Source organism: Staurois parvus, unplaced genomic scaffold, assembly GCF_062004578.1.
Source record: "Staurois parvus isolate SC_StPar_1 unplaced genomic scaffold, SC_StPar_1.0 ptg000122l, whole genome shotgun sequence".
Lineage (NCBI taxonomy): Eukaryota > Metazoa > Chordata > Amphibia > Anura > Ranidae > Staurois > Staurois parvus.
Window position 1 is genome coordinate 7,462,418 of NW_028317918.1, and position 23,767 is coordinate 7,486,184.

The following is a 23,767-nucleotide window of genomic DNA, read 5'->3' on the forward strand; positions in this document are numbered from 1 at the left end:
CACTTACATTTATTGGGACTATTATATATATATTACACAACCACCCCTCCATTCTCGTGTGCACTCCTGAACGCCCGATCGCTTTGCAACAAGCTCACCGCCATCCATGACCTCCTTATCTCCCGCTCCCTCAACCTCCTAGCGGTCACTGAAACCTGGATCCAAGCCACTGACTCTACCTCCCCTGCAGCACTCTCCTATGGAGGTCTCGTCTGGACCCATTCACCCAGACCGAGCGGTCGTAGAGGTGGTGGGGTCGGCATGCTCTTGTCACCACTGAGCACCTTCCAGGTACTCCCAAACCCCCCCCTCTCTATCCTTCTCCTCTTTTGAGGCCCACTGCATCCAGCTATTCTCCCCTACCCCACTGAGGATTGCAGTAATCTATCGGCCTCCTGGACCCCTATCCCGCTTCCTCGACGATTTCTCCGCCTGGTTACCCTTCTTCCTCTCCTCAGAGCTACCCACCATCATCCTTTGAGACTTCAATATCCCAATCAACATCAATAACCCGGCCACATCCCAACTCCTCCACCTAACCTCTTCTTTTGCACTTACACAGTGTACACAGTCCTCCACCCACTCCGACGGGAACACCCTGGACCTTGTTTTCTCTCATCTCTGCACCCCCCACAAACACCCCTTTCCCTCTCTCTGACCACAACCTCATTATGTTCTCCGTCTATCCGTCTTCAAACACCTCCCCCCCAAACGTCATACCATCACCAGCCGTAACCTCTGAAACCTGCCCCTCTCCACTCTGCAGCTGACCGACTTTACGACAGTATCCTTCCACTGTCCTGCTCTGACCAGGCCACTACTGCTTTTAACAACTCGCTGTCAGCCGCCCTAGACTCCTTAGCACCCCTAACCACACGTAGCATTAGACCCCGACTGCTTCAACCCTGGCAGAACGACCACACCAAGAATCTTAAACGACGCAGTCGTGCGCTGGAGCGATTATGGCACAAAACCAGATCCCAACAAGCGTTCACCCTATACAAATCTGCCTTCCTCACATACACCTCCTCCCTACACGCTGCCAAACAAGCCTACTTCGTAACCCTCATCAATACCCTCTCCTCCAGTCCTCGCCGGCTCTTCTCCACTTTTAACTCCCTACTCTCCCCCCCCCACCTCCACCCTGTACCTCACTCACCACCCAGAAGATTGCTAACCACTTCCATAACAAGATCGACGCAATCCGTAGGGACATTGCCAATGCTCAGACTTCCACTCCACCTAGCCTCCCTCCCATGATAACCCCCTCAACACTCCCCTCCTCTGACCTTGCAACTGCCCAGACCCCCACCCCACCTAACATCCCGCACACTAAAACCCCCCCAACACTCCACTCCTTCGACCTTGCTACCACTGAAGAGGTCACTAAGGTCTTCTCCGAAGCCCGCCTCACCACCTGCCCCCTTGACCCTGTCCCCACACAACTCCTCCGGGCACCCTCCTCCTCCATCCTACGCTCCCTCACCCACATCTTCAATCTTTCCCTCTCAACTGGCGCATTCTCCTCCCCCCTAAAGCATATGCACATCACCCCCATACTCAAAAAACCCTCCCTGGACCCCACCGACCCGAACAACCTTAGACCCAACTTCCTGCTGCCATTTACATCCAAACTCCTTGAGCGTTTAGTCTATAATTGCCTAAGCTCCCACCTCAACGACAACAACCTCCTTGATCCCCTACAGTCTGGCTTCCGTCTCCTACACTCCACCAAAACCGCCCTATTCAAACTCACCAATGACCTGCTAACCACCAAAGCTAATGGCCACTGCTCAGTCCTCCTACTCCTCGACCTCTCCGCGGCCTTCGACACAGTTGACCACCCCTCCTCCTTAAAAAACTATACTCTCTTGGCATCAGAGACTCCGCTCTCTCCTGGCTCTCCTTCTATCTATCCCAGCGCTCCTTCAGTGTTACCTGTAACGCTGCCACCTCCCCCTCTCTCCCCCTCTCTGTTGGGGTCCCCCAAGGCTCTGTCCTCAGGCCCCTTCTCTTCTCCATCTACACCTTCTCCCTTGGCCAACTGATACACTCCCACGGCTTCAACTACCACCTCTACGCCGATGACACGCAAATCTACCTCTCTACCCCTCGCCTCACCCCTTCAGTCTCCACCCGTATCACCTGCCTACTGAACGACATAGACTGGATATCACTCCACTTCCTCAAATTAAACCTTTCCAAAACCGAGCTCCTAGTTTTCCCCTCAGCCCGCGCCCCCCCCCCTAACCTCTCCATCACGACCAATAACGCCACCATCAGTCCCACCATGCAAGCCAAAGTTCTAGGTGTCACTCTAGACTCCAATCTATCCTTCCAGCTCCATGTCCAATCACTGGCAAATTCATGCAGGCTCCACCTCCGCAACATCTCCAAAATACGTTTGTTCCTAACCCCAGACACTACTAAACAACTCATTCACTCCCTTATTATCTCACGACTCGACTACTGCAACTCCCTCCTCATCGCCTTACCTCACCACAGACTATCCCCGCTTCAGTCTATCCTGAACTCAGCGGCCAGACTCATACACCTTACCAACCGCTCCGTATCCGCCACCCCCCTCTGTCATTCCCTCCACTGGCTTCCGATTGCCCAACGCATAAAATACTAACTGCTAACATTGACGTACAAAGCTATTCATAATACTGCCCCAAACTACCTCACCGACCTGATATCCAAATACCACCCAACACGTACTCTTCGCTCTTCACAAGACCTCCTACTCTCCAGTTCCCTGGTCTTCTCCTCCCATGCCCGACTCTAGGACTTCTCCAGGTCTTCCCCCATCCTCTGGAACTCACTACCCCATTCCATCAGACTGTCACCTACCCTCTTTATTTCTTTATCTGGACATTAATAATTATTTATTAATTGATTGGAATGTCGTTTATTATTTATTTCCTATGGGATTGATTTACTAAGCACTTTATCCGGATATTAAGCACTTTATTTTGATATTACTAAGCACTTTATTTGGATATCATCCAGTTATTTATACAGTCTTATTACAAGCGCTGCACTTTTACAATTTTACTAGTCATTTTAGAAGGTATATGGTTTCCTTTTTAGTGTACCAGCTGCTTCCATTATCAAGCGATCGCCGAGTCCCGCTTTATTTTACTCTGGTTGTAGAAAGTATTGACCCAAGGGAGCTGAATACAATGTTGGTCTCATCTGACCATAGCACCTTCTTCCACATGTTTGATTTGTCCCCCGCATCACGAAAACTGCAAATGGGACTTGTTATGGCTTTCTTTCAACAATTGCTTTCTTCTTGCCATTTTTCCATAAAAGCCAGATTTGTGGAGTGCACAACTAATAGTTGTCCTGTGGATAGATTTTCCCACCTGAACTGTGTATCTCTGCAGCTCCTTCAGAGTTACCACGGGCCTCTTGGCTGCTTCTCTTCTTAATGCTCTCCTTGCCGGGCCTGTCAGTTTAGGTGGACGGCGATGTCTTGGTAGGTTTGCAGTTGTGCCATACTCTTTCCATTTTCAAATGATGGATTGAACAGTATGTTGGTCTTTCACATAAAATTCCAATAAAATAAATTTACGTTTTTGGCTGTAACATGACAAAACGTGTATAATTTTAACGGGTATGAATACTTTTTCAAAGTACTGTATGTAAAAAAAAAATCCAATTTTCTTTATTGTACATTGCGGGACACAGAGCTGGGTATTCATGACTATGTGGAATGTCCTAAAGCAATAAAGAAATTTTGAGGGGAGGGTGACACCATGATAGCCACTGTCAACAATCTCTCAGGACAAGGAACCTTGTGAATGTGTGAACCGAAGAGCATGTAGTGGCCTTGCAAACCAGAGCAACTGACACCTGATGGTGGATCGCCCAAGATGTCCCCACCATTCTGGTAGAGAGTGCTTTTACCCAAAAGGGTGAGACCTTACCCTTCAAACCATAAGCTTGAATGATCAACTGGCGGATCCAATGTGAATTAGATGCCTTGGATGCCACCTGCCCTTTCCTGGGCCCATCAGGCAGCACAAATAAAGCATCCAACTTCCTGACCCGTGTCGTCATTTTCAGGAAGACCCTTATGCAGCGATCTCTCCCTCGCTGGCTAAGGCCTAGGGCAGAATGAAGTAGAATAATGTCCTGACTGAGATGAAGACTAGAAACCACCTTTGGTAAAAAAAAAAGACAGTTGAGGTCACAACACAACCTTATTCTAATGCAAAGCCAGAAATGGTTCTCTACAAGAGCTGCCAGCTCCGACACTCTTCTTCCAGAAGTGATTGCCGCTAGAAACAAAACCTTCCGAGTCAACAGGACTAGTGGAATCTCCCTAATAGGTTCAAATGGTGGTTTCTGCAAAGTTTAGGTCCCAAGGACTTAAAGGTAGCCTGACAGGAGGAGCTATACACATCACTCCTTGCAAAAAGATATAGAACCAAAGAGTGAGATGCAATGGGCCTCTGGGAAAAAATAGCCAAGGCTGAAACCTGGCCTTTCATAGTACTTACAGCCAATTTCTTTTTCAGACCTGGTTGAAAAAACCAACAGGATCCTACTAATCACATATTTCTGTGGATACCATCTCTGGACCTCACATCAGGAAATGTGAGCCTTCAAGGTTCTGTAATTAATGTTCCTAGAAACTAACTTTCTAGGGCTCAACATAATGGGGATGACAGAATCCAATGCTCCACTGTCCTTCAGGATCTGGGTCTCAATAGCCATGCTGTCAAATTTAGTGACCATAAAGCTGGGTGCAATACAGGTCCTTGAGACAGCAGATCTAGCCAGCACAGCAGAGACCAATGACCGTCTACTGCCAGTTTCACTATGTCCGCGTACCAGGCCCTCCTGGGCAATCAATATCACTGGAATTGGCTCCTCCCAAATGCTGTGTAAGAGACATGGCAGAAGCTGAATTGGAGGGAAAGCATACATTAGGGAAAACTGAATCACTAAGACATCTACTCTTGCTGCACGTGGGTCTCTCACCCTGGACACAAAATGGTCGACATTGTGGTTGAACCTGAATGCAAACAGATCTACGTCCGGGAGACCCCATTGCTGGCAGGTTGCCTTGAAAACATTGGGATGGAAAACCCACTCCCCTGGAACTAGCTGTCCGCCTGCCAATTCTCTACTCCGGGAATGAATACCACTGACAAATGCCAGAATGTGATTCACCTCCTCCTGAGCCCTTTGGTTCCTGGTACCGCCTTGGTGATGTATGTATGCCACTGCTATGGCATTGTTGGACTGAACTCTTACAGAGCAACCCTGAAGCCTGGATGTCCAATATCCCAGGGTGAGCCGTACTGCTTGAAGTTCCAGGATATTGATGGGTAGAACCCTTTCCTATGGAAACCATATTCCCTGAACTGTGGCCTGCTCTACGACAGTCCCTCAACCTGAGAGGCTGGCATCGGTGGTTACCAACTTTCATACCACTGACCGAAAGGATCTCCCTTTCTTCAAATCCTGAGCCACCAACCACCAATTCAAACTTTGCCGTACTTTGGGAGACAGAGACATATGGCAATCCAGGGCTAGAACCTTCTTGTTCCAAATGGCCAGGATATTCCTTTGCAGCAGTCTTGAGTGGAATTGCGCATAGGGAACTACCTCCAGCAAGGACACCATTTTCCATAGCAACCTCATACAGAGGCGGATTGAAGGATATCTCTTGGCCTTTAAACTGCAGACCTGGTTGATCAGAGCGCAGTATTTTCCTGGAGGCAGAAACACCTTTGCCTGAACAGTGTCTAGGACTATCCCAATATATTCCAGGCTTTGTACTGTCTCCAGGGCCGACTTCTCGAAGTTGAGAACCCAGCCCCAGCTGTTCCAGGATCTGCGCTATAAGGGCCACATCCTTCTTCAGACTGAACTTTTGTAGACACTTGAGAAGCCATGGCCAGCCCAAACGGCAGTGCTACGAACTGAAAATGCAGAGCCTCTATTGCAAACTGCAGAAATCTTTGGCGAGTGAGAAATATCAGCACATGCAGGTATGCATCCTTGATGTTGATGGAGGCCACTACTGACCAAACAGATTACATACCAAAGGACCGGACATTTATAAACTGATTTAGACCCATGAGGTCTAAAATGTGCCTTACATCCCCATTTAGCTTTGGAACTGTGAACAAGTTTGAATAAAACCCTTGAAACCTTTCATCCGCAGGCCATTCCGTGAACACTCCTTGGACAATAGACGGTCAAGTGGCTGTAACAGACATCTTCTATTTTCTGGATTTGTTGGTACATTTGACTTTAGAAACCGGGGAGGGAGAGAAGAACTGAAATTTTAGTTTGTACCATAGAGAAATCATGGAAATGACCCACTTGACTTGGATTAGAGCTTTCCAAGCAGTTACAAAATTCAAAAGCCTTCCCCCCACCCGAACGAGTTGGGGTTCCCCTTCAATAAGGAGGCAGACTTTGAATCTGCCTTGGCTGACTTTTGCACCCATGGCAAATCTCACCTCCTAGAGGCTGGAGCGGCAGCGACATGACAATCTGGTAGATGAGGGGCCAGCAACTGAAGCCCCATACAATTTAAAAGAAGTGCGCTTAGATTTCCTTTTAAAGGGCAGAAGAGAACTCTTTACCCCTGAAATCTTTTGGATATATTTGTCCAAATCCTCCCCAGACAGTCGCTCTCTATTTAAGGGAAAACCTGCAACAACATTTTGCATGGCAGGTCTGCCGACCAACTCTTTAACCACAAAACCCTGCACATATGTATTGATAAGATGGCCATGCGAGAAATTTGCTAAACTGAATCCTTATGAGCATCAACCACAAAACAAAGCATGTTGAACATCCTCCAAATCCTCGGGCGAATACTCCCCCTGCACCAATGGCCTTCCAAGCAATCGCTTGACATGGTCAGAAAGACTCTGGCAAGTGCCAATAGCTGGCTATACTAGCTGTGTGGCAGAACCTGCCAGGGAAAAGGAGGCCTTAAGGAGAGATTCCGGCTTCTTATCTGATGGATCCTTGAAGACCTGGACATTAACCTCAGGACATGTTAACGACTTTTTCAGGGACGAAATAGCCACATCCACTACAGGCATACCCCATTTCTTAACAAACTTCTCTTCCATGGGGTATAAAAAAGAAAACCTCTTTGGTGGAACAAAAACCCTGTCTGGGTGATCCCATTCAGCATACTTAAAACTTTCCAGTACATCCTCTCTTGGAGCAGATTGAGTACTCTGCGGAGGTGTTAAACAGCCTAGAGAAGAATAAGGGATAACAATGTTTGTAGGCCGCTCTGCAACGGTATGACCTCCAGAAGAAAAGGATCTTGGGCATCCAGTGCAGGGAAGGGAGACCAGATGACATGGGAGCACGCTGTGCACTGGAGCAGCTCTTCAAGAGTGGAAGCAGACTCTAGTAAAGTAAATAGCAAGGAAGGCGCCTCTAAGTGCAGTATGCAGCAGTTTATTGAGTAGTAAAGGTTAAAAGCTCATCAGGTATAACGCTAGGGAGAAACACTGAGCCGACCAGCGGTAGTGAGTGTGGTGGAACACATGGGCAAAATGGCCACCATACTTCCAAGAGAGTCAGGGAACACACACTCCGGAAGTGACATCAAGGGGGCGGTAACGTGTTTTGAAGCATATATAAAATAAAATATACAGTAAGCGCTCATCAATATTGGCAGCAGCTGAACATACAGGAAAAACGCATATAAAGTCCCACAATTCATATATATAAAAATGCAGCGCTTGAAAAAAGTGATCATAAAACACAGTCCAGTGAGAAAAGGTGCTCCATATATCCTAGTGCAAATGGTAAGGATTTACACTAACCAGATAGCGTAAAATTATACGCATGTGTATGTATATCCTGTGGAGTCCCCTTCTCCCCTCAGATCTGGTCAAGTGAATAGCCAGGAAAGGTAGATATCCTACGCCCTCTTGTGGTGAAACGTGATCCAGCAGATCAGAACGATATCAAACGGAATAAACCTTCCCCCTTCACAGGAGTTGATAAGGAAATCCCTTGGGGCTGTGAAAGTTGAGGAAGCTCCCAAACTATCTACAGTTTCATCATCTTTCTTCTTCTCTCCAGACTTGAGTACATGTACAGGAAGTAAGCTTTCTGGCTCTTGCACCCTCGAAGGAAGTAAGCGGCTCTATCATACTCCTTTAGGTCAAAATAAGACTTGGCCAGTGTATATGCATCCAGATCCTGCGCATCTTCTCAAACACACCTCAGTAAGTGTAGGCATTGGTGGTAGCTCATTTAATGGAATGGATTCCAATGAGAATGCAAGTTCAGATGCCCATTTCACGCTGTGTAACAGGCCCCGCTCCCGGCACAGCCAGCTCACGCTCAGCAGCTGCTTCTTAATCTCTAAGATTAAGAAGCAGCTGCTGAGCGTGAGCTGGCTGTGCCGGGAGCGGGGCCTGTTACACAGCGTGAAATGGGCATCTGAACTTGCATTCTCATTGGAATCCATTCCATTAAATGAGCTACCACCAATGCCTACACTTACTGAGGTGTGTTTGAGAAGATGCGCAGGATCTGGATGCATATACACTGGCCAAGTCTTATTTTGACCTAAAGGAGTATGATAGAGCCGCTTACTTCCTTCGAGGGTGCAAGAGCCAGAAAGCTTACTTCCTGTACATGTACTCAAGTCTGGAGAGAAGAAGAAAGATGATGAAACTGTAGATAGTTTGGGAGCTTCCTCAACTTTCACAGCCCCAAGGGATTTCCTTATCAACTCCTGTGAAGGGGGAAGGTTTATTCCGTTTGATATCGTTCTGATCTGCTGGATCACTGTTTCACCACAAGAGGGCGTAGGATATCTACCTTTCCTGGCTATTCACTTGACCAGATCTGAGGGGAGAAGGGGACTCCACAGGATATACATACACATGCGTATAATTTTACGCTATCTGGTTAGTGTAAATCCTTACCATTTGCACTAGGATATACGGAGCACCTTTTCTCACTGGACTGTGTTTTATGATCACTTTTTTCAAGCGCTGCATTTTTATATATGTGTTTTGAAGCATGTGCAGACACTCCTTCCTTAGACCATAAACCCCTGTGATAGGAGCCACTACTTATAGTAAGTAGGGGCAGGAACTGGAATAATTAACAAAGCAACCAATCAAAATGGGCACATTGAAATTAATGGGCCTCAAAATAGTTGTTGTAATGACACCTAGGGAATTGCATTGGCATTACAAGTAAAGAACAAAAAAGAGAATATAAATACATTGTACTGTATATATACAAACAGACTAAGTGAATACATATGAACATACATACAATGGCTGTGCATAATATATATAAAAACGTATCTATAACAAGGTGAGATAAAAATTATTAGCGGACAATAAAAAAAAATTTAAAAAAATAAATCGAAATACAAAGAAAAAAAATTTCTATATTAATGGAATGTAATAAAGGATAATAACACTAATAAAGGATCGAACACAAGATTATAATATTGTATTAATCTCTAATACCTCATTTAGTCCTCCTGGGGCCAATAGAAGGCAAATGTCCAAAATCTCTCTCTCTTACATAGCCGCTGGAATCGCTCGGCAATGGGGAGATCTCTGGGCATAGTTTCAATAATCCATACTCTAAGCCCCACTGTGAATTTATTATGTCATTCAAGAAAATGTCTAGGGACACTATGTACATCTTTATCGTCCTCTATGAGATGGCGAAGTTGTCCAAAATGCTTGCAAGGTTACATGTGGTCCTGCCAATGTAGTATAAACCACATTGGCAGGCTAAACAATATACAACATATTCTGAGGAGCATGTGCAAAATTATTTGATCCTGTAAGTTTTCCCCTTGATGGTAAATTCCTTTTGACCATGAAAGACAAACTTACAAGTCAAGCACCGTGGTTTTCTGAACTGATACATACCAATGATGGGAGAAAAGGTGGGAGACGGTGTATAACTTAAGAAAAAATTCCTGGAGAAGGGGTACCCATCTTCTTTAGTTGATCAAGCAATTTCCTTTTATATGACTGACTCTAACACACACGAGGACTCGTCCAAGAATACTGTTTCTAATGTATCCGTTTCACTACCCAATTTCACAGTTGTCATAAACAGATGGAAAGTGTTCTAAGGAAACACTGGCCCCTTTTATTGCAGGATCCACATCTCAAACATCAATTACCATGTAAACCTAAATTTGGATATAGAAAAGCACCCAATATAAAAGGCAAAGTGGCCCCTAGCAAACTCAGGCCCAAAGCTAGTTATACACCTTCTCTCATGCTTTCTCCCATCATTGGTATGTACCAGTGCAGAAAGCCACGGTGCTTGATCTGTTAGCTTGTCCTTCATGCTCGAAAGGAATTTACCATCAAGGGGAAAACTTACAGGATCAAAGAACTTTGCACATGTTCCTCAGAATATGTTGCTTATTGTTTAGCCTGCCCATTTGGTTTATACTATGTTGGCAGGACCACATGTACCCTTTGCAAGTGTTTTGGACAACATTGCCATCTCATAGAGGATGGTAAAGATGTACATAGTGTCCATAGACATTTTCTGGAACAGCATAATATGTCCACAGTGGGGCTTAGAGTATGGATTATTGAAACTATGCCCAGGGATCTCCCCATTGCCGAGCAATTCCAGTGGCTAGGTAAGACAGAGACATTTTGGATATATGCACTGGATTTATTGGCCCCAGGAGGTATAAACGAGGTATTAGAGATGAATACAATATTATAATCTTGTGTTTGATCCTTTATTAGTCTTATTACATTCCATTAATATCGATTTTTTTTTCTCTGTATTTCTATTTCTTCTTTTTTTTTTTTATTGTCCGCTAATAATTTTTATCTCACCTTATTGTAGATACATTTTTATATATACAGTATTATGCACAGCCATTGTATGTATGTTCATATATATTCACTTAGTCTGTTTGTATATATACAGTATAATGTATATATATATTCTCTTTTTTGTTCTTTACTTGTAATGCCAATGCAATCCTATAGGTGTTGCTGGGACAACTATCTTGATGCCCATTCATTTCAATGTACCCATTTTGATTGGTCGCTTTGTTAATTATTCCAGTTCCCGCCCCTACTTACTATAATTAGCGGTTCCTATCACAGGGGTTTATGGTCTGAGGAAGGAGTGTCTGCACATGCTCCGAAACGCATTACTGCCCCCTTGATATCACTTCTGGCGGGTGTGTTCCACGCCTCTCTTGGAAGTACAACGGCCATCTTGCCTGTGTGTTCCACCACACTCATTACCGCTGGTCGGTTCAGAGTGTCTCCCTGGCATTATACCTGATGAGCTTTTATCTGACTGCTATCTTTGTAAGTGCTTTTAAACTTTACTACTCAATAAACTGCTGCATACTGCACTTAGAGGCGCCTTCCTTGCTATGTACTAGAGAAGAATAAGTAACCTCAGAGGTTTCTACTGGAGGCAGCCTGAACCCAGAGCGTACCTCAGGTTCCATCCATTCCTGCTCCAGGATTGGTGGCTCTAGTGTCAGGGACCTCTCCTGCTTCTTAGTCCCCTGAGAAACAGATGAGATCATCCCCGTGATCTTATCCTCTAATCCTGCTAAGGCTGAAGCAAGATCATCTTTGGTTACATACGCTGATGCGGAAGCACCAGTAGTAGCCGCAATACCAGACAAACATAGTGGCTCAGATTGCCCAGTTGCTTCTGGCCTCTCAGGAGAGGATATTACAGCGGAACTCCGACTAGGTTCCTCAGGACACGATGGTGGTGCAATAGTGCCCCTTCCTGCTGTGCCTCTCCCACTTCACTTTCTGGAAGACATTACTTCACTAAGCGCTAAGCCCTGTTTACCATAAACTAGTAAACACAGAGACCAAATACAGCTATGCAAGTAGTGTGAAAGATGGCTGCACTGCTAGGGACTTCTGCTCCCTCTAGTGGCCTCAACAGAAAAAACTCAGGCAGGCATAACAGAATTGGTTCCACAGCATCACACATCCCCAGACGAAGCCACGTGACCCTATGGCGCAATGCATAGGGGAGGGGCTCTGACGTCACCGTGCACTCGAGACAACATTGGCGAGTATAGACTATGTGTTGAGCACACACAGAGGAGGCTCTATAAGGCTTATTACTATCTTTGTAAATGTGAGTGTATAGACACACTAAAAAGATAAGGCACTATATGCTTCTTTTTTCTTATATGGCTTATAATATGGAGAAATAAGGAGGGAGAAGAAAAGAAAGAGAGATCCTTGTCCTGCAGCACTAAGAGGGAGAGATCCATGTAATCCTATCCATTTTAGGGGAGTAGATTACCAAAAAAATCCCGGTGGATGAAAAGGAGAATTACATCCAGTATTCTGCATACCACTGATAAATTCAAAATGATTTATCCTGGTTTCAATCAAAAGCTGTGGTTGCCTAATTGATAGTTAGGCTTCCTTTGAGGTAAGCGCATATCAAAATCCAAAATTTGAAGAGCACCTGTTCTCAAGAGAAGCACTTTTTCAAGAGGAGCACTTTAAGGAAAATTATAAAATTGACTTTGGCAATATTATTATATAGATTTTTTAATTTTTTATTTTACACCATATTAATTTGATTAATTTATGTATAATTTTGGGTATCCACTATTAATCTCAGTGGAATAGGAAAAGTGTATCACTATTGCACTTTAATGGGAAATTAGATAATATTATCAATTAATTGTTTTTTTATTATACTAATTTAGTGTACTGTTGGTGGGATCGCATCACAAAACACATTTATTTAGTTTTTTGGTATTTATTTATTATATCAGCACTTTTAGAGTAATAAGAGGAGCGCGGCACTACTGCACTTTAAGGTTCCACAGCAAGCACTCCCCTTGGTGGTACACCAGCCAATTACAGAAAAAATGATACCTCTCTTTCCCTCCAAAATGCTGCCTGATTCTACGAGAGCAAAGAGGTAGCTTACTAGTCCAGCTGCAGGCCCCTGATTTCCACCAGGCACCAACCTTCACCCACCACGGCGGACATTGTCATATAGACCCTCAAGGACTTGATCCTGCCTCGGGATTAAACAGTGGGAGTTATATTTATATAAACACTTATATAGTTATTGCTTAGTGAAGGAACATAAATTATTGTCTGCAGCCATCTTACCTATTTTTCACATCATTTTTAAATATTTTTTATGATTTATCAGCACTAGTTGAGGCGATATATATATACACAGTTTTTACACATAGAGGCATGCAATACAACCTTTATATATAGTGGGAGTTATATGAGCTATCCCCAGGAGAAAGGCACTCACTAAAGTCTGAGCAGCCAGAGGTCTCCAAAAGAGAATAGCCAAGGCCGATATTGGTCTATTATGGGTACTTAAAGGACAAGTACTGACCAGAGCGGAGAAAAGCTAGCGACCGGTCACTAAAAGGCTGGTCATTGAGACAGCAAGTCAGGTTGGTCAGGTAGATATTCCTTGGAACTATAAGATGTCCGAGTATCAAATTCTCCCACGCTAATCTGGTGCCACAAGAAGGAACAAAATACATTTCACCTCAATCCTGCAAAGTAGCCAAGAACTAATCTGTACCAGAGGGAAGGCATACATGGCAAACTATAGAAACCTCTGGTGCAGTGGAAAAATAAGGACATGTAAATACCTATCCTTGATATCTATTAATGCCAAAAACACAGCCTTTCACAGTGATGCAATGACAGACCGGGCCCGCTGGAAGAGATTGAGAACCTTCAAGTCCAGGATGGGGAAAATGCCAGGTTGGAATAAAATCCTTGAAACCAGTACTCAGTGGAAACCTGAATAATCACAACCAAAGAGTGAAGCTGCTACTGCAGCATGGCATGAAGATTCTGAAAACTCCATAAAGAAGCAGGGAGATTCGGGGGCATAAAGCAGGAAGGAGGCAAAGACAAACTCCAGTCTGTATCATTGGGACACTATGTACAGGACTCAAATATCGAAACTGCTATGAATCCAGGCAGCCGAAAAAGCCAATAGACATCCCCCCACTGGTAGAGCTGGGGGGATGTCTGTCTCATTGCAAGGCAGTCATGACACCACACTTGGCTGGCTTAGATATCCAGTACTTGCAAAGGAATTGAGAGGACTTGGTCTTAGAATCAGCGATCAGTGATGAAAGGAATTCTTCCAAAATCTAGGAGCACCTGACTTTGGTACCGGCACACTCGGTTTCTTCTATTTAGGTGAAAGCATGCTCTTTCCTGCCTATGACTTTTTTTTTTTAATAAAGGTGTTTAATGGCTCTCTGAAGAGTCTTTTACTGTCAAATGTAATCCTTCCAGACCTTAGTTGCACACTGCCTTCTCTGACCAGTTCCACAGCCACAAGCTCCTGCACATCTGGACTGACAGATTTTTGGCAGGGGCAGTCCATCTGTCTACACATAAGCACAATTCTGCTGGGAGTAGCTTAAATTTTTGGAACATTGAGGGATCCATCAGGATTTGCACACCATGTGCTTAGCTCATAGCGCCATGGTCTGGAAAATGGCCATAAAAACCACTGTAGATTACATGGCCACACTCAAAAGAGCACAGGGGGCTTTAAGGAGGGTCTGCAACCTCTTCTCCACAAAGTATTTAAAGGCTGGGATGTCCTCAGCCAGTACTGTTAGAGATTTGCTGCGGAAGGAAATAGCTGGATCCAACACTGGAACATTACACTACTTGTGGTAAGCCTCCTTAACAGGGTAGTGCTTAGCACATCACTGGGGAATAGAATGAATTTTGTCAGGCCGAGGCCAATCCTTGTACAGAACATTCCAAGCAATTCCAAATATAAACAAGCACATACCATGTCCATCAAACAGGGACCTGGGTCCAGGGACTACCTTTAGGAATGGGGTTGGGGTGTTGTTGGGGGGGGAAGTCTCCACTAAGAAGGGGCATAACCCCAGACTCCTCCTCAGGTCTCTAGAAATCTTCTCAGGGAACAACCACCAGGTGAAAACTTCCTGCATCAGGAGGGCATACCCCCTCTTTCATTGAGGGGGTTTTATGGGATTGGGTCACACCAGTACAGATCGCCAATGCCCTGAATTTGTAGAGCATCCTGCGAGTAACTGAACCTCACTTTACTACTGAACCAAGGGCAAGTGCCAAATGCAGAGCCTAGTGCTGGATACAACAATAGAGGCTGGCTCTGGGCATTGTTGGAGGCTCCTCCTACCAGCCGCAGCAGTTGCAGAGGAGCCAAAGTTGTGCGGTCATAATATCGCTAGTAGACAGGAAAAGAAGGCATTTATACTGTTATTACAAATGCTATGCAGCATTAGTAATGGGAGAGGACAAGCAGCATTTAAAAATTCCTTTGTTAGATAGCCTTTCCTACTTCTTTAAAGCCTAAAGTAGTTTTAAAGGCAGAAGGTTTTTACCTTAATGCATTCTCTGCATTAAGGTAGAAAACCTTCTGGGTGCAGCTCCCCCCTCAGCAAGCCGTTATACTTACCTGAGCCCCATCTCGATCCAGCGATGTGCATGAGAGCTGTGACTCTCCTGTGTGTCTCTCTCCTCATCGGCTCACATAACAGTGGGAGCCAATCACAGCCAGTGAGCCAATGAGGAGAGAGAGTGTGTGTGTGTCTGTGTGGTGGGGGGGGGGGGGTGGACATGTCCATTCACATGAGCTTGGCTCGGGAGAGAGCCTGCTTGAATACCCCATAACAGTAGGCTCTGAACTCTGCTGTAAAGGGGATTTAAAAAAGCTGATAACCAAGTCAAAATCTGGTACTTAAATGGATTGCATTTGAAAAACACATTTAATGATGAATCTATGATCACAGAGCTGCATTAGTTTTATATATGCCTGGAGTTGAACTTTAAAAGTTCAGTAAAAATTTCCACTTCCCAAACTCCAAGGCCCCTACTTCTTTCTTGCATCACAGTTCCTCATGTGCACAAAGCTGAGGGCAATGATCAACACATACAATAACGGCAGTCTGATGGGGTAAGAATGGGTACTGTCCAATATAGGTAATATGAGGTTCATTTTTTTTTCTTATTGAAATTTTACTACCTTTGCCCCATGCTTACACGCTCCTTAGTCAAAGATTTGGTAAAATAACTATGCTGAGCTAGGTGTACACTTCATATTTTTAAATTATTTATATATCAGAACTCCTTTTTAATCTCTATACATGACAGCATTAGAATACATAAAGTAAACCTTTGTTATAACCTGTTTTGATGCCTGCACTGCTTGTTCCTCCGCTTGGTCAAGACGCTTCTGAAGTCTGCTACTTTTTTCCTGTAAATCAGCAATCATTTTTTCAAGCTGTGGAATAACACCACAAAGAATAGTTAAAGGACAACTGCAATGATTTCTATTTGCATTTACCACTACTTGTATTTTACATCTGTTTGGCTGCCATACACAACACATCCTCCCTTTGAGTCTCTGTGCATAACACCCACAGTTTATAGCAAATCAGTAAATTCCAACAACAGACAAAACCCTTTGTTTTCCTTTCTTTCTTTGGAAGGGGAAGGGTAAAAACATAATTTAGGTTTTTATTACTGTCTATGACAGGAGTTATCTTCAATGGGGACAGCCACAGCAACAAAGCCTCATCTTTGGCAGAATACAAAAAGGTCGGAACCTTTGTGGATGTTTTTTGTTGTCTGTCCTCTCATTTCCCGATGAACCCAACTCTGTTCATTATATGGATAAAAAATGAAGAGAAAACTCTCCAAAAAGAAATGGAGATGGCAATAAAAATATAACCCTCATTTCATAACTAAAATAGGTTTTAGCATTTAGTGTTTGCTTGAATCAATTTACAGGACAGTTACACACATTGTATTCCAACGTATCCCCACATGCCATTGATAGCCCCTCTATGGACCTCAGATCAGCAGGGGACCTGGACCATGAGTTGTGGCCTACACTGTGCAGCAACAGCATCCTCCACTGAGCTTAAAAGCCAGACAGTATGCCATCATGAGCCCTAACGGAGAAACAGTCACCCTTTGTATGTGCAAGTAGTTGTTTTCTCCATTACGGTCTGTGCAGAAAAGGCTGCTCATGTACAGTGCTGTAAGGCCTGTTGGCTTGGTTAGTAGTAAGTTGTGCTTACACCTGCTAATCTGAGGTCTGTAGTGGAGGCTATAAGTGATATGGGAATGTTGAGTGGGAGCAGTTAAAACTTGCTCTTACTTAAAAACAAAAATGTAACATATTGCAGCTCACCAGTCCTCAGATGTGGTGGTTGCATTCCTTTTTCTTTCCTTTTATTTTTTTCCCCTTCATTTTCAACTAGCAAACCTGAAAAACACGTCTCCCTCACTACATCTCCACTGCATGATTAACAGATAACAGAAGGAACATAAAATTGCTTATGATTTCAGTTCAGTGTACAGGAAGGGAAAAGGACACCACATTTTTGGCAAGATTAGAAGGTATATTACCCCACCCTCACCTAACGGCCATTCTCCCTCATTCCTCCCACCACTTCATTCCCCTCACCCACTTCCTACTGTACCACTACCCCCTCCCTCCTAGATTGTAAGCTTGAAAGAGTAGGGCCCTCTTACCCCTCGTACGTTGTTTGTTATTGTTGTACTGTTTCATGTATTGTCCCCCCTATATTGTTCAGCGCTGAGCAAACCCTTTGGGGCTATATAAACTCGATGTAATAATAATAATAATATTTTCTGCACTTTCTAAAAAATGAAAACTACTGCAGACACCACATCGAAGGACTGGTAAGCAGCAATATCCTGAATTTGTGTTCTTGGATTTACAGTAAATGTCCTTTATCAAGAAAGTGCTAGATACAATTTTGTTGCTTCTGAAACATTACTTCATCATCATGTTATAGTATCTATACCAGCCTTTCTCAACCTTTTTTCCCCCCAGAGGCACCCTTGACATATTATTCAGGTCTCAGGAAATCCCTATTAAAATGAATTAATTGTGCTTCAGTGGGAGGAATACCTCCTTACAGGCAGCTAAAAAGATCAATGATGTAACGCAGCTGGCTCTGCCAAATGGCATTGGACCCTGAACTATCCAGACACCATCAGATTGCTGGTTAATTAGCCATAGTTAGAAATCCCTAGCAGTCCCTGGTGGAACTCTGGTTGAAATTAGCTGATCTATGCATTTATTTCTATGCATTTTTTTCAATTGGATTAGACATTTGCAGCTGTAAGGAAATGTTACATTTAGCGTTACGAATTGATCATTGCTTAGAAATGTCTTTTCACATAAATGGGAAAAGCTGCTTTCTACTGTATGTGTTAACACAGAGGGGGAGTCTGTTAACAGAATTGAACTTGGAACTACACTCACCAGCCACTTTATTAGGTCCACCTTGATAGTGCCAAGAAAATATCCCCCACACCATTACACCACCGCCAGCCTGAACCATTGATACAAGGCAGGATGGAGCCATACCTTCATGTTGTTTATGCCAAATTTGGACCCTGCCATCTGAATATCACAGCAACCAGTCTGCCCATTCTCCTCTGACATGAACAAGGCATTTTCATCCACGCAACTGCTGCACACTGGATATTTTCTCTTTTTCGGACCATACACTGTAAACCCTAAACCCAGTAGATCAGCAGTTTTAGAAATACTCAGACCAGCCCGTCTGGCGCCAACAACCATGCCACGTTAAAATCACTTAAATCCCGTTTCTTCCCCATTCTGATGTTCGGTTTGAACTTCAGCAAGTTGTCTTCACCACATCTAGATGCCTAAATGCACTGAGTTGCTGCCATGTAGTTGGCCGATTAGCAATTTGTGTAACCAAGCAATTGAACAGGTGTACCTAATAAAGTGTCCGGTGAGTGTATATTTTCCAAGTGCAGTGCATTGAGGCTCTCCCAGCAGCCAGTCTGTTATAGAATGTGGATATTCTGATTGAACTAAACTGTTCTACAGAAAACATTTATTATATTGCAACTTACACATTCTTAGATGTGATGTATGCATTTGTTTTCAAATCTAGTGATCCAGCATGCAAGTCTGTTGTTTTTCAAAACAACAAGCTTTCTTCCAGATGTATCAGTTTACAGGGACAAAACAACCCATTTAACACTGGCAGGGGTGCTTACAATGATCAGTTCCCCACTAACTGCCAGCAATGCCACAGTTTTGCAGCAAAGCAGTACCAGCAGCATGATCATAAACAAAGAGGGGTGGGAACAATTCTATTTTCTTTCTAATCCATTGAGGGACACAGGAAGTATATGTAAACCCTCACCTTGTAAGGCAATCAAATCAGTTTAAAATAGAAATGAAAAGCAAAACATTTGCATAAACATAAAACTGGGGGAGGAGAAGCAGCAGAACACTGATCTTCCCAATGAATGGCTGTCCAAAGGGGGCGATTCCGCACCAGTTTGACAGCCAACTGCAGAAAGGAAACTGACCACGTTGTGCTTCCATGCCTAGTGTGGTCAGTTATTAAATAGGAAAGCAGAGTGACTGGCAGCAACACCAGGTATTTCATACAAAGAGAACAGAATACTCTTTCATACAAGTATATGGTACACAGGCACATATCAGGAATATGAAATTTTGGGTTGATATATTCTTTAACCTTTGGGACTTCCAAAACAGTCAAATTAAGGGGTAGGCAACACAGCTAACAATCGCTAACAGGCCTAAAAAAAGCAAACAGAAAAACTGAGGACTGCCTGCAGCCTCCAAAGAGCAGCCTGAAGGACCTTGTGCCTGAATCTGGCATCAGATAGGGACATAACATCCACCTGGTAAGAACTTAGAGAGCATGTTAACAGAAGATGAGATGGCAGATCTAAGAAAGTTACCTCATGTCAAAAAGCCCAAGAAAGGCTAACACATCTAGTGTAGTGTGAGCTCTAACAGGAAAGGGTGGACCTCCATCCTTGAGACCTTAAGCTTAGAGATACAGTAGATCAGGGGTCCTCAAACTGTTTAAACAGGGCCAGTTCATGGACCTTCACACTGTTGGGGGGGCCGGACTATAATTTGAAAAAAATATGAAGAAATTCCTAATCACGCCGCACATATCTTATTTGTAGTACAAAAAAACTGGGAAAAGCAATACAATATTTAAAATACACTGTAACACACTGTACACCGCAATGCATTGTACTGTGTAACGCACTGGATACCACAATGCATTGTACTCTGTAACACATTGTACTCTGATACACTGGACACCGCAATCCACTGTACACTGATACACTGGACACCGCAATGAACTGTACACTGATACACTGGACACCGCAATCCACTGTACACTGATACACTGGACTCCACAATGAACTGTACACTGATACACTGGACACCGCAATGAACTGTACACTGATACACTGGACACCGCAATCCACTGTACACTGATACACTGGACACCGCAATCCACTGTACACTGATACACTGGACACCGCAATGAACTGTACACTGATACACTGGACACCGCAATGAACTGTACACTGATACACTGGACACCGCAATGAACTGTACACTGATACACTGGACACCGCAATGAACTGTACACTGATATACTGGATACCGCAATCCACTGTAACGCACTGGACACCGCAATGCACTGTACACTGCAACAAACTGGACACCGCAGTGCACTGTACTCTGATACACTGGACACCGCAATGTACTGTACTCTGATACACTGGACATCGAAATGCACTGTACTGATACACTGGACACCTCAATGCACTGTATCTGGTGCCTGGTGTGCTCTCCTCCTTTCCTGTCCTGTTGCTTATCTGGCTGCAGCAAGTAAAATCCAAGGCTTGCAGACTACTGCTTGCTGGGTCCTCGCAGCCGAGGACCCAGCGAACAGCCTAGCTATTTGCCGGTGCTGTTTTTTTTTTTGTTTCGATTTTTCTTTCGGCTGGCCCGGCAAGCCTGATAAATGTCTTCAGTGGGCCGTATCCTTTTGGTGAATAGGATCTTGACTGAGGGATGGAAAAAAGATGTTCTGAGGTGAAAAGCAGAACCTACCTTAGGAAAGAATGAAGCACTGAGCTTAAATACCTCCTTGTCTCTATGTAAAACCAGAAAAGGTTCCTTGCAGGATAAGGCCACCAGTTCAGACACTCACTTCACAGAGTCTCTAATGGATTCAAACTGCGGTTACTGTATTGCAGAAAGAACCAGATTCCCACAAAGTCACAGGGGAATGGAAGGCGTAGCTACATAGGAGACCCTATGTACAAAGATTTTAAAGAATAAGAGGCCAATGGGCTCTGAAACAGAACTGAAAGAGCAGAAACCTGACCTTTGATAGTTCTCCATCGCCAAACACTGGTCCAGACCCCACTGCAGAAAGGAGGATTTGCCCCAAAGAGAAACATCTGGGATGGAAGCCCCAAGACTTACACCAAGTGAGCATACATTTCATGTCTCATGATAGACCTTGCAAGTAGTAAACTTTCTTCCTTTAGAATTGTAGTAATCACAGACTCTGAGATGCTCCTGTCCCTGAGAACCTGTGCTTCAACAGCCAAACAGGATGGCAAATCGGTCTTTGGGACAGAAGATTCAGAGCCTACAGGGTATGTGCCAAGAGTCTTACCAGGTCAGTGCACCATATACTCCTGGGCCAGCCTGGAGCAATGAGATACACCAGAATACCCTTCATTTCAATCCTGTGAAGCAAACGAAGAAGGAGTTTCAAAGGAGGAAAGCCATAGATCAGGTTGTACTGATCTCACTGAGCCTTAAGAGCATCCATTGCTGTGGCTAGAGGATCCCTGTGTCTGGACACAAACCCATCTAGTTTGTTGGTGGATCCTGGATGCCAGGAGGTCGACGTCCTGGCATCCTACACCTATGACTCAGGTCCTTGAACATATAGGGGCCACTGTCCTGGTGCTGACAGCTGAGAAATTTGTCTGCCAGTTGTCTATGCCTAGAATGCACATGACTGGCAAGGCTGGACCCAGGACACGATCCTCTCTACCGCTTTGCTGCAGGGAGACTTTTGGTTCCTCCATGAAGATTGATGTATGCCGGTGCAGATAACCCTTCAGTACGATGTTCTAGTGCTGCATAACCAAATGTCTCGAAGTTAAAGGGTGTTAATCAGGAGACAAGACTACACTGACAATTAAGTCTGCTACATCACAGGCTGTCCAGGACTCCTTCTAAGCCCAACAGGTTGGTATCTGTCATGAAGATCCTTCAAAAGACAAGAAGGAAGAACTTCCATGACGCCAGATTACTAAGCCACCAAGCCAGGTACAACAAGGTCCCTGGTGATAGATAACTAGGTCTATCCAGAGATCACTTCAACTTGTCCCACAACAACAAACTGATGGATTTAAGAAGACTGGAGTAAAACTGGGCAAATGGAACTACTTCAAAAGATGCTATCATCAGACCTCAGACTCTCATGTAAAAGCAGTGAGTGGGACAGGTCTTGGACTACAGAATTTGAGAGAGGAGAGTCTGAAGTGATGACTAATAGGGTGAAATTTTTAGGCTTGAATGAAGACATTGAGTGCTTTGAAATCCAGAATGGGAAGAATGTCCCATTTGAACTGAGGAATGATAAACAGATTAGAGTAAAACCTCTGGAACACAGGAAAAGGGCAATCACACCTTGATCCAGAAGATCTGTTAGGCTTGATGGAGGTCTGCTAATCTGTGCGGTGACACAGGAAGGTTGGAAGTAAGAAACCAAGGAGGGAGTAGGGAGCCAAAGTCCAGCTTGTAGCCCTGGGAGATCACCATCTGCACCTGAGCATCTGAAAAACAAGCTGTCCAGGCATCGGCAAAGGTTAGCAATCATCACCCCACTCTGGAAAAAGGTGATGCACCTGCATGCAGAGGAAACTGATTTTATTGGCAAGTAAAAATCATACATTATGGGTGGGCAACACAGCAAATGATGTCAAAAGGTCTTCATAACAAAAAACATCAAGAAGGGCTTGACAGACAACAGAGTTAAACTGTAAGCTGGCAGGGATGTTTAATTCATATCGCCCGACGCCTAGAACATGTAGGAAGTTTTTTTAACCTTTAGCCCTGCTGTGGGCAAGCAGCAGGGCTCACCTGTCAGGTGGAAGCATTCAGGCGGCAGCGCTGCCGCTCGGTTGCTTCCACACAGCCCGCTATGGTGCCAGCCCCGCTATGTCTCCCGGGCTCCGCTTGCCCATCTGTGGGGCCAGGACCAGTTCAGTGGCTGCCCACGGGTATAGGGGAGCAAGAAGAGCGGACATATCTGCTCCCCTCCCCTTCTTGTCCTGACCTGGAAGTGATGTGATGTCACTTCCGGGTCCCAGTTGACAGATTTGTGCGATGTGCACTGCATTACATTCAGTGGAGCACAGGGGCTCTTTTAGACACAGGATGTCGCAAAGAAGAGAACCTGTCACCAAAAATCATCACATAGGGGACTTTTATTGTGACAAAAAAAAAGTTAAGTAAAAATTTTTAAAAAATTTAAGCTACACCCAAGCATATAACCTCCCCTAAATTTTTTAGGGCCCCCCACCCCTACATATGTATGTGCGTACAAATGTAAAAGAATGCATTGGGGCACCTACGCATAAAAACGACGATTGCGATACACACGCATGTTACAAATCGCCACGCACGCCAGAATGAGTCTAGAACCAGACCTCTTCCGTAACATTAAACTGATGACCTATAAAGGGGCTTTAAAAGTGGCACCTATAGAAAATATAGGGTACTTAAGTTTGTTGCCATTTCCCGAGCGCGTGCAAATTTAAGGTTTGACACGTTGGATATCTATTTACTTGATGCAACCTCATCTTTTATA

The 23,767-nt window shown here is 44.4% G+C and overlaps 1 protein-coding gene across 1 annotated transcript in view; it reads right to left on the bottom strand.

The window, feature by feature from the left end:
- SCLT1 (sodium channel and clathrin linker 1) overlaps window positions 1–23,767 on the bottom strand; it is a 295,900-nt gene that overhangs the window by 12,115 nt on the left and 260,018 nt on the right. Inside the window, exon 21 of the mRNA XM_089672201.1 lies at window positions 16,201–16,296. Within this exon, the coding sequence (XP_089528327.1) occupies window positions 16,201–16,296 (96 nt within the window). The remainder of the gene's footprint in view (window positions 1–16,200; window positions 16,297–23,767) is intronic.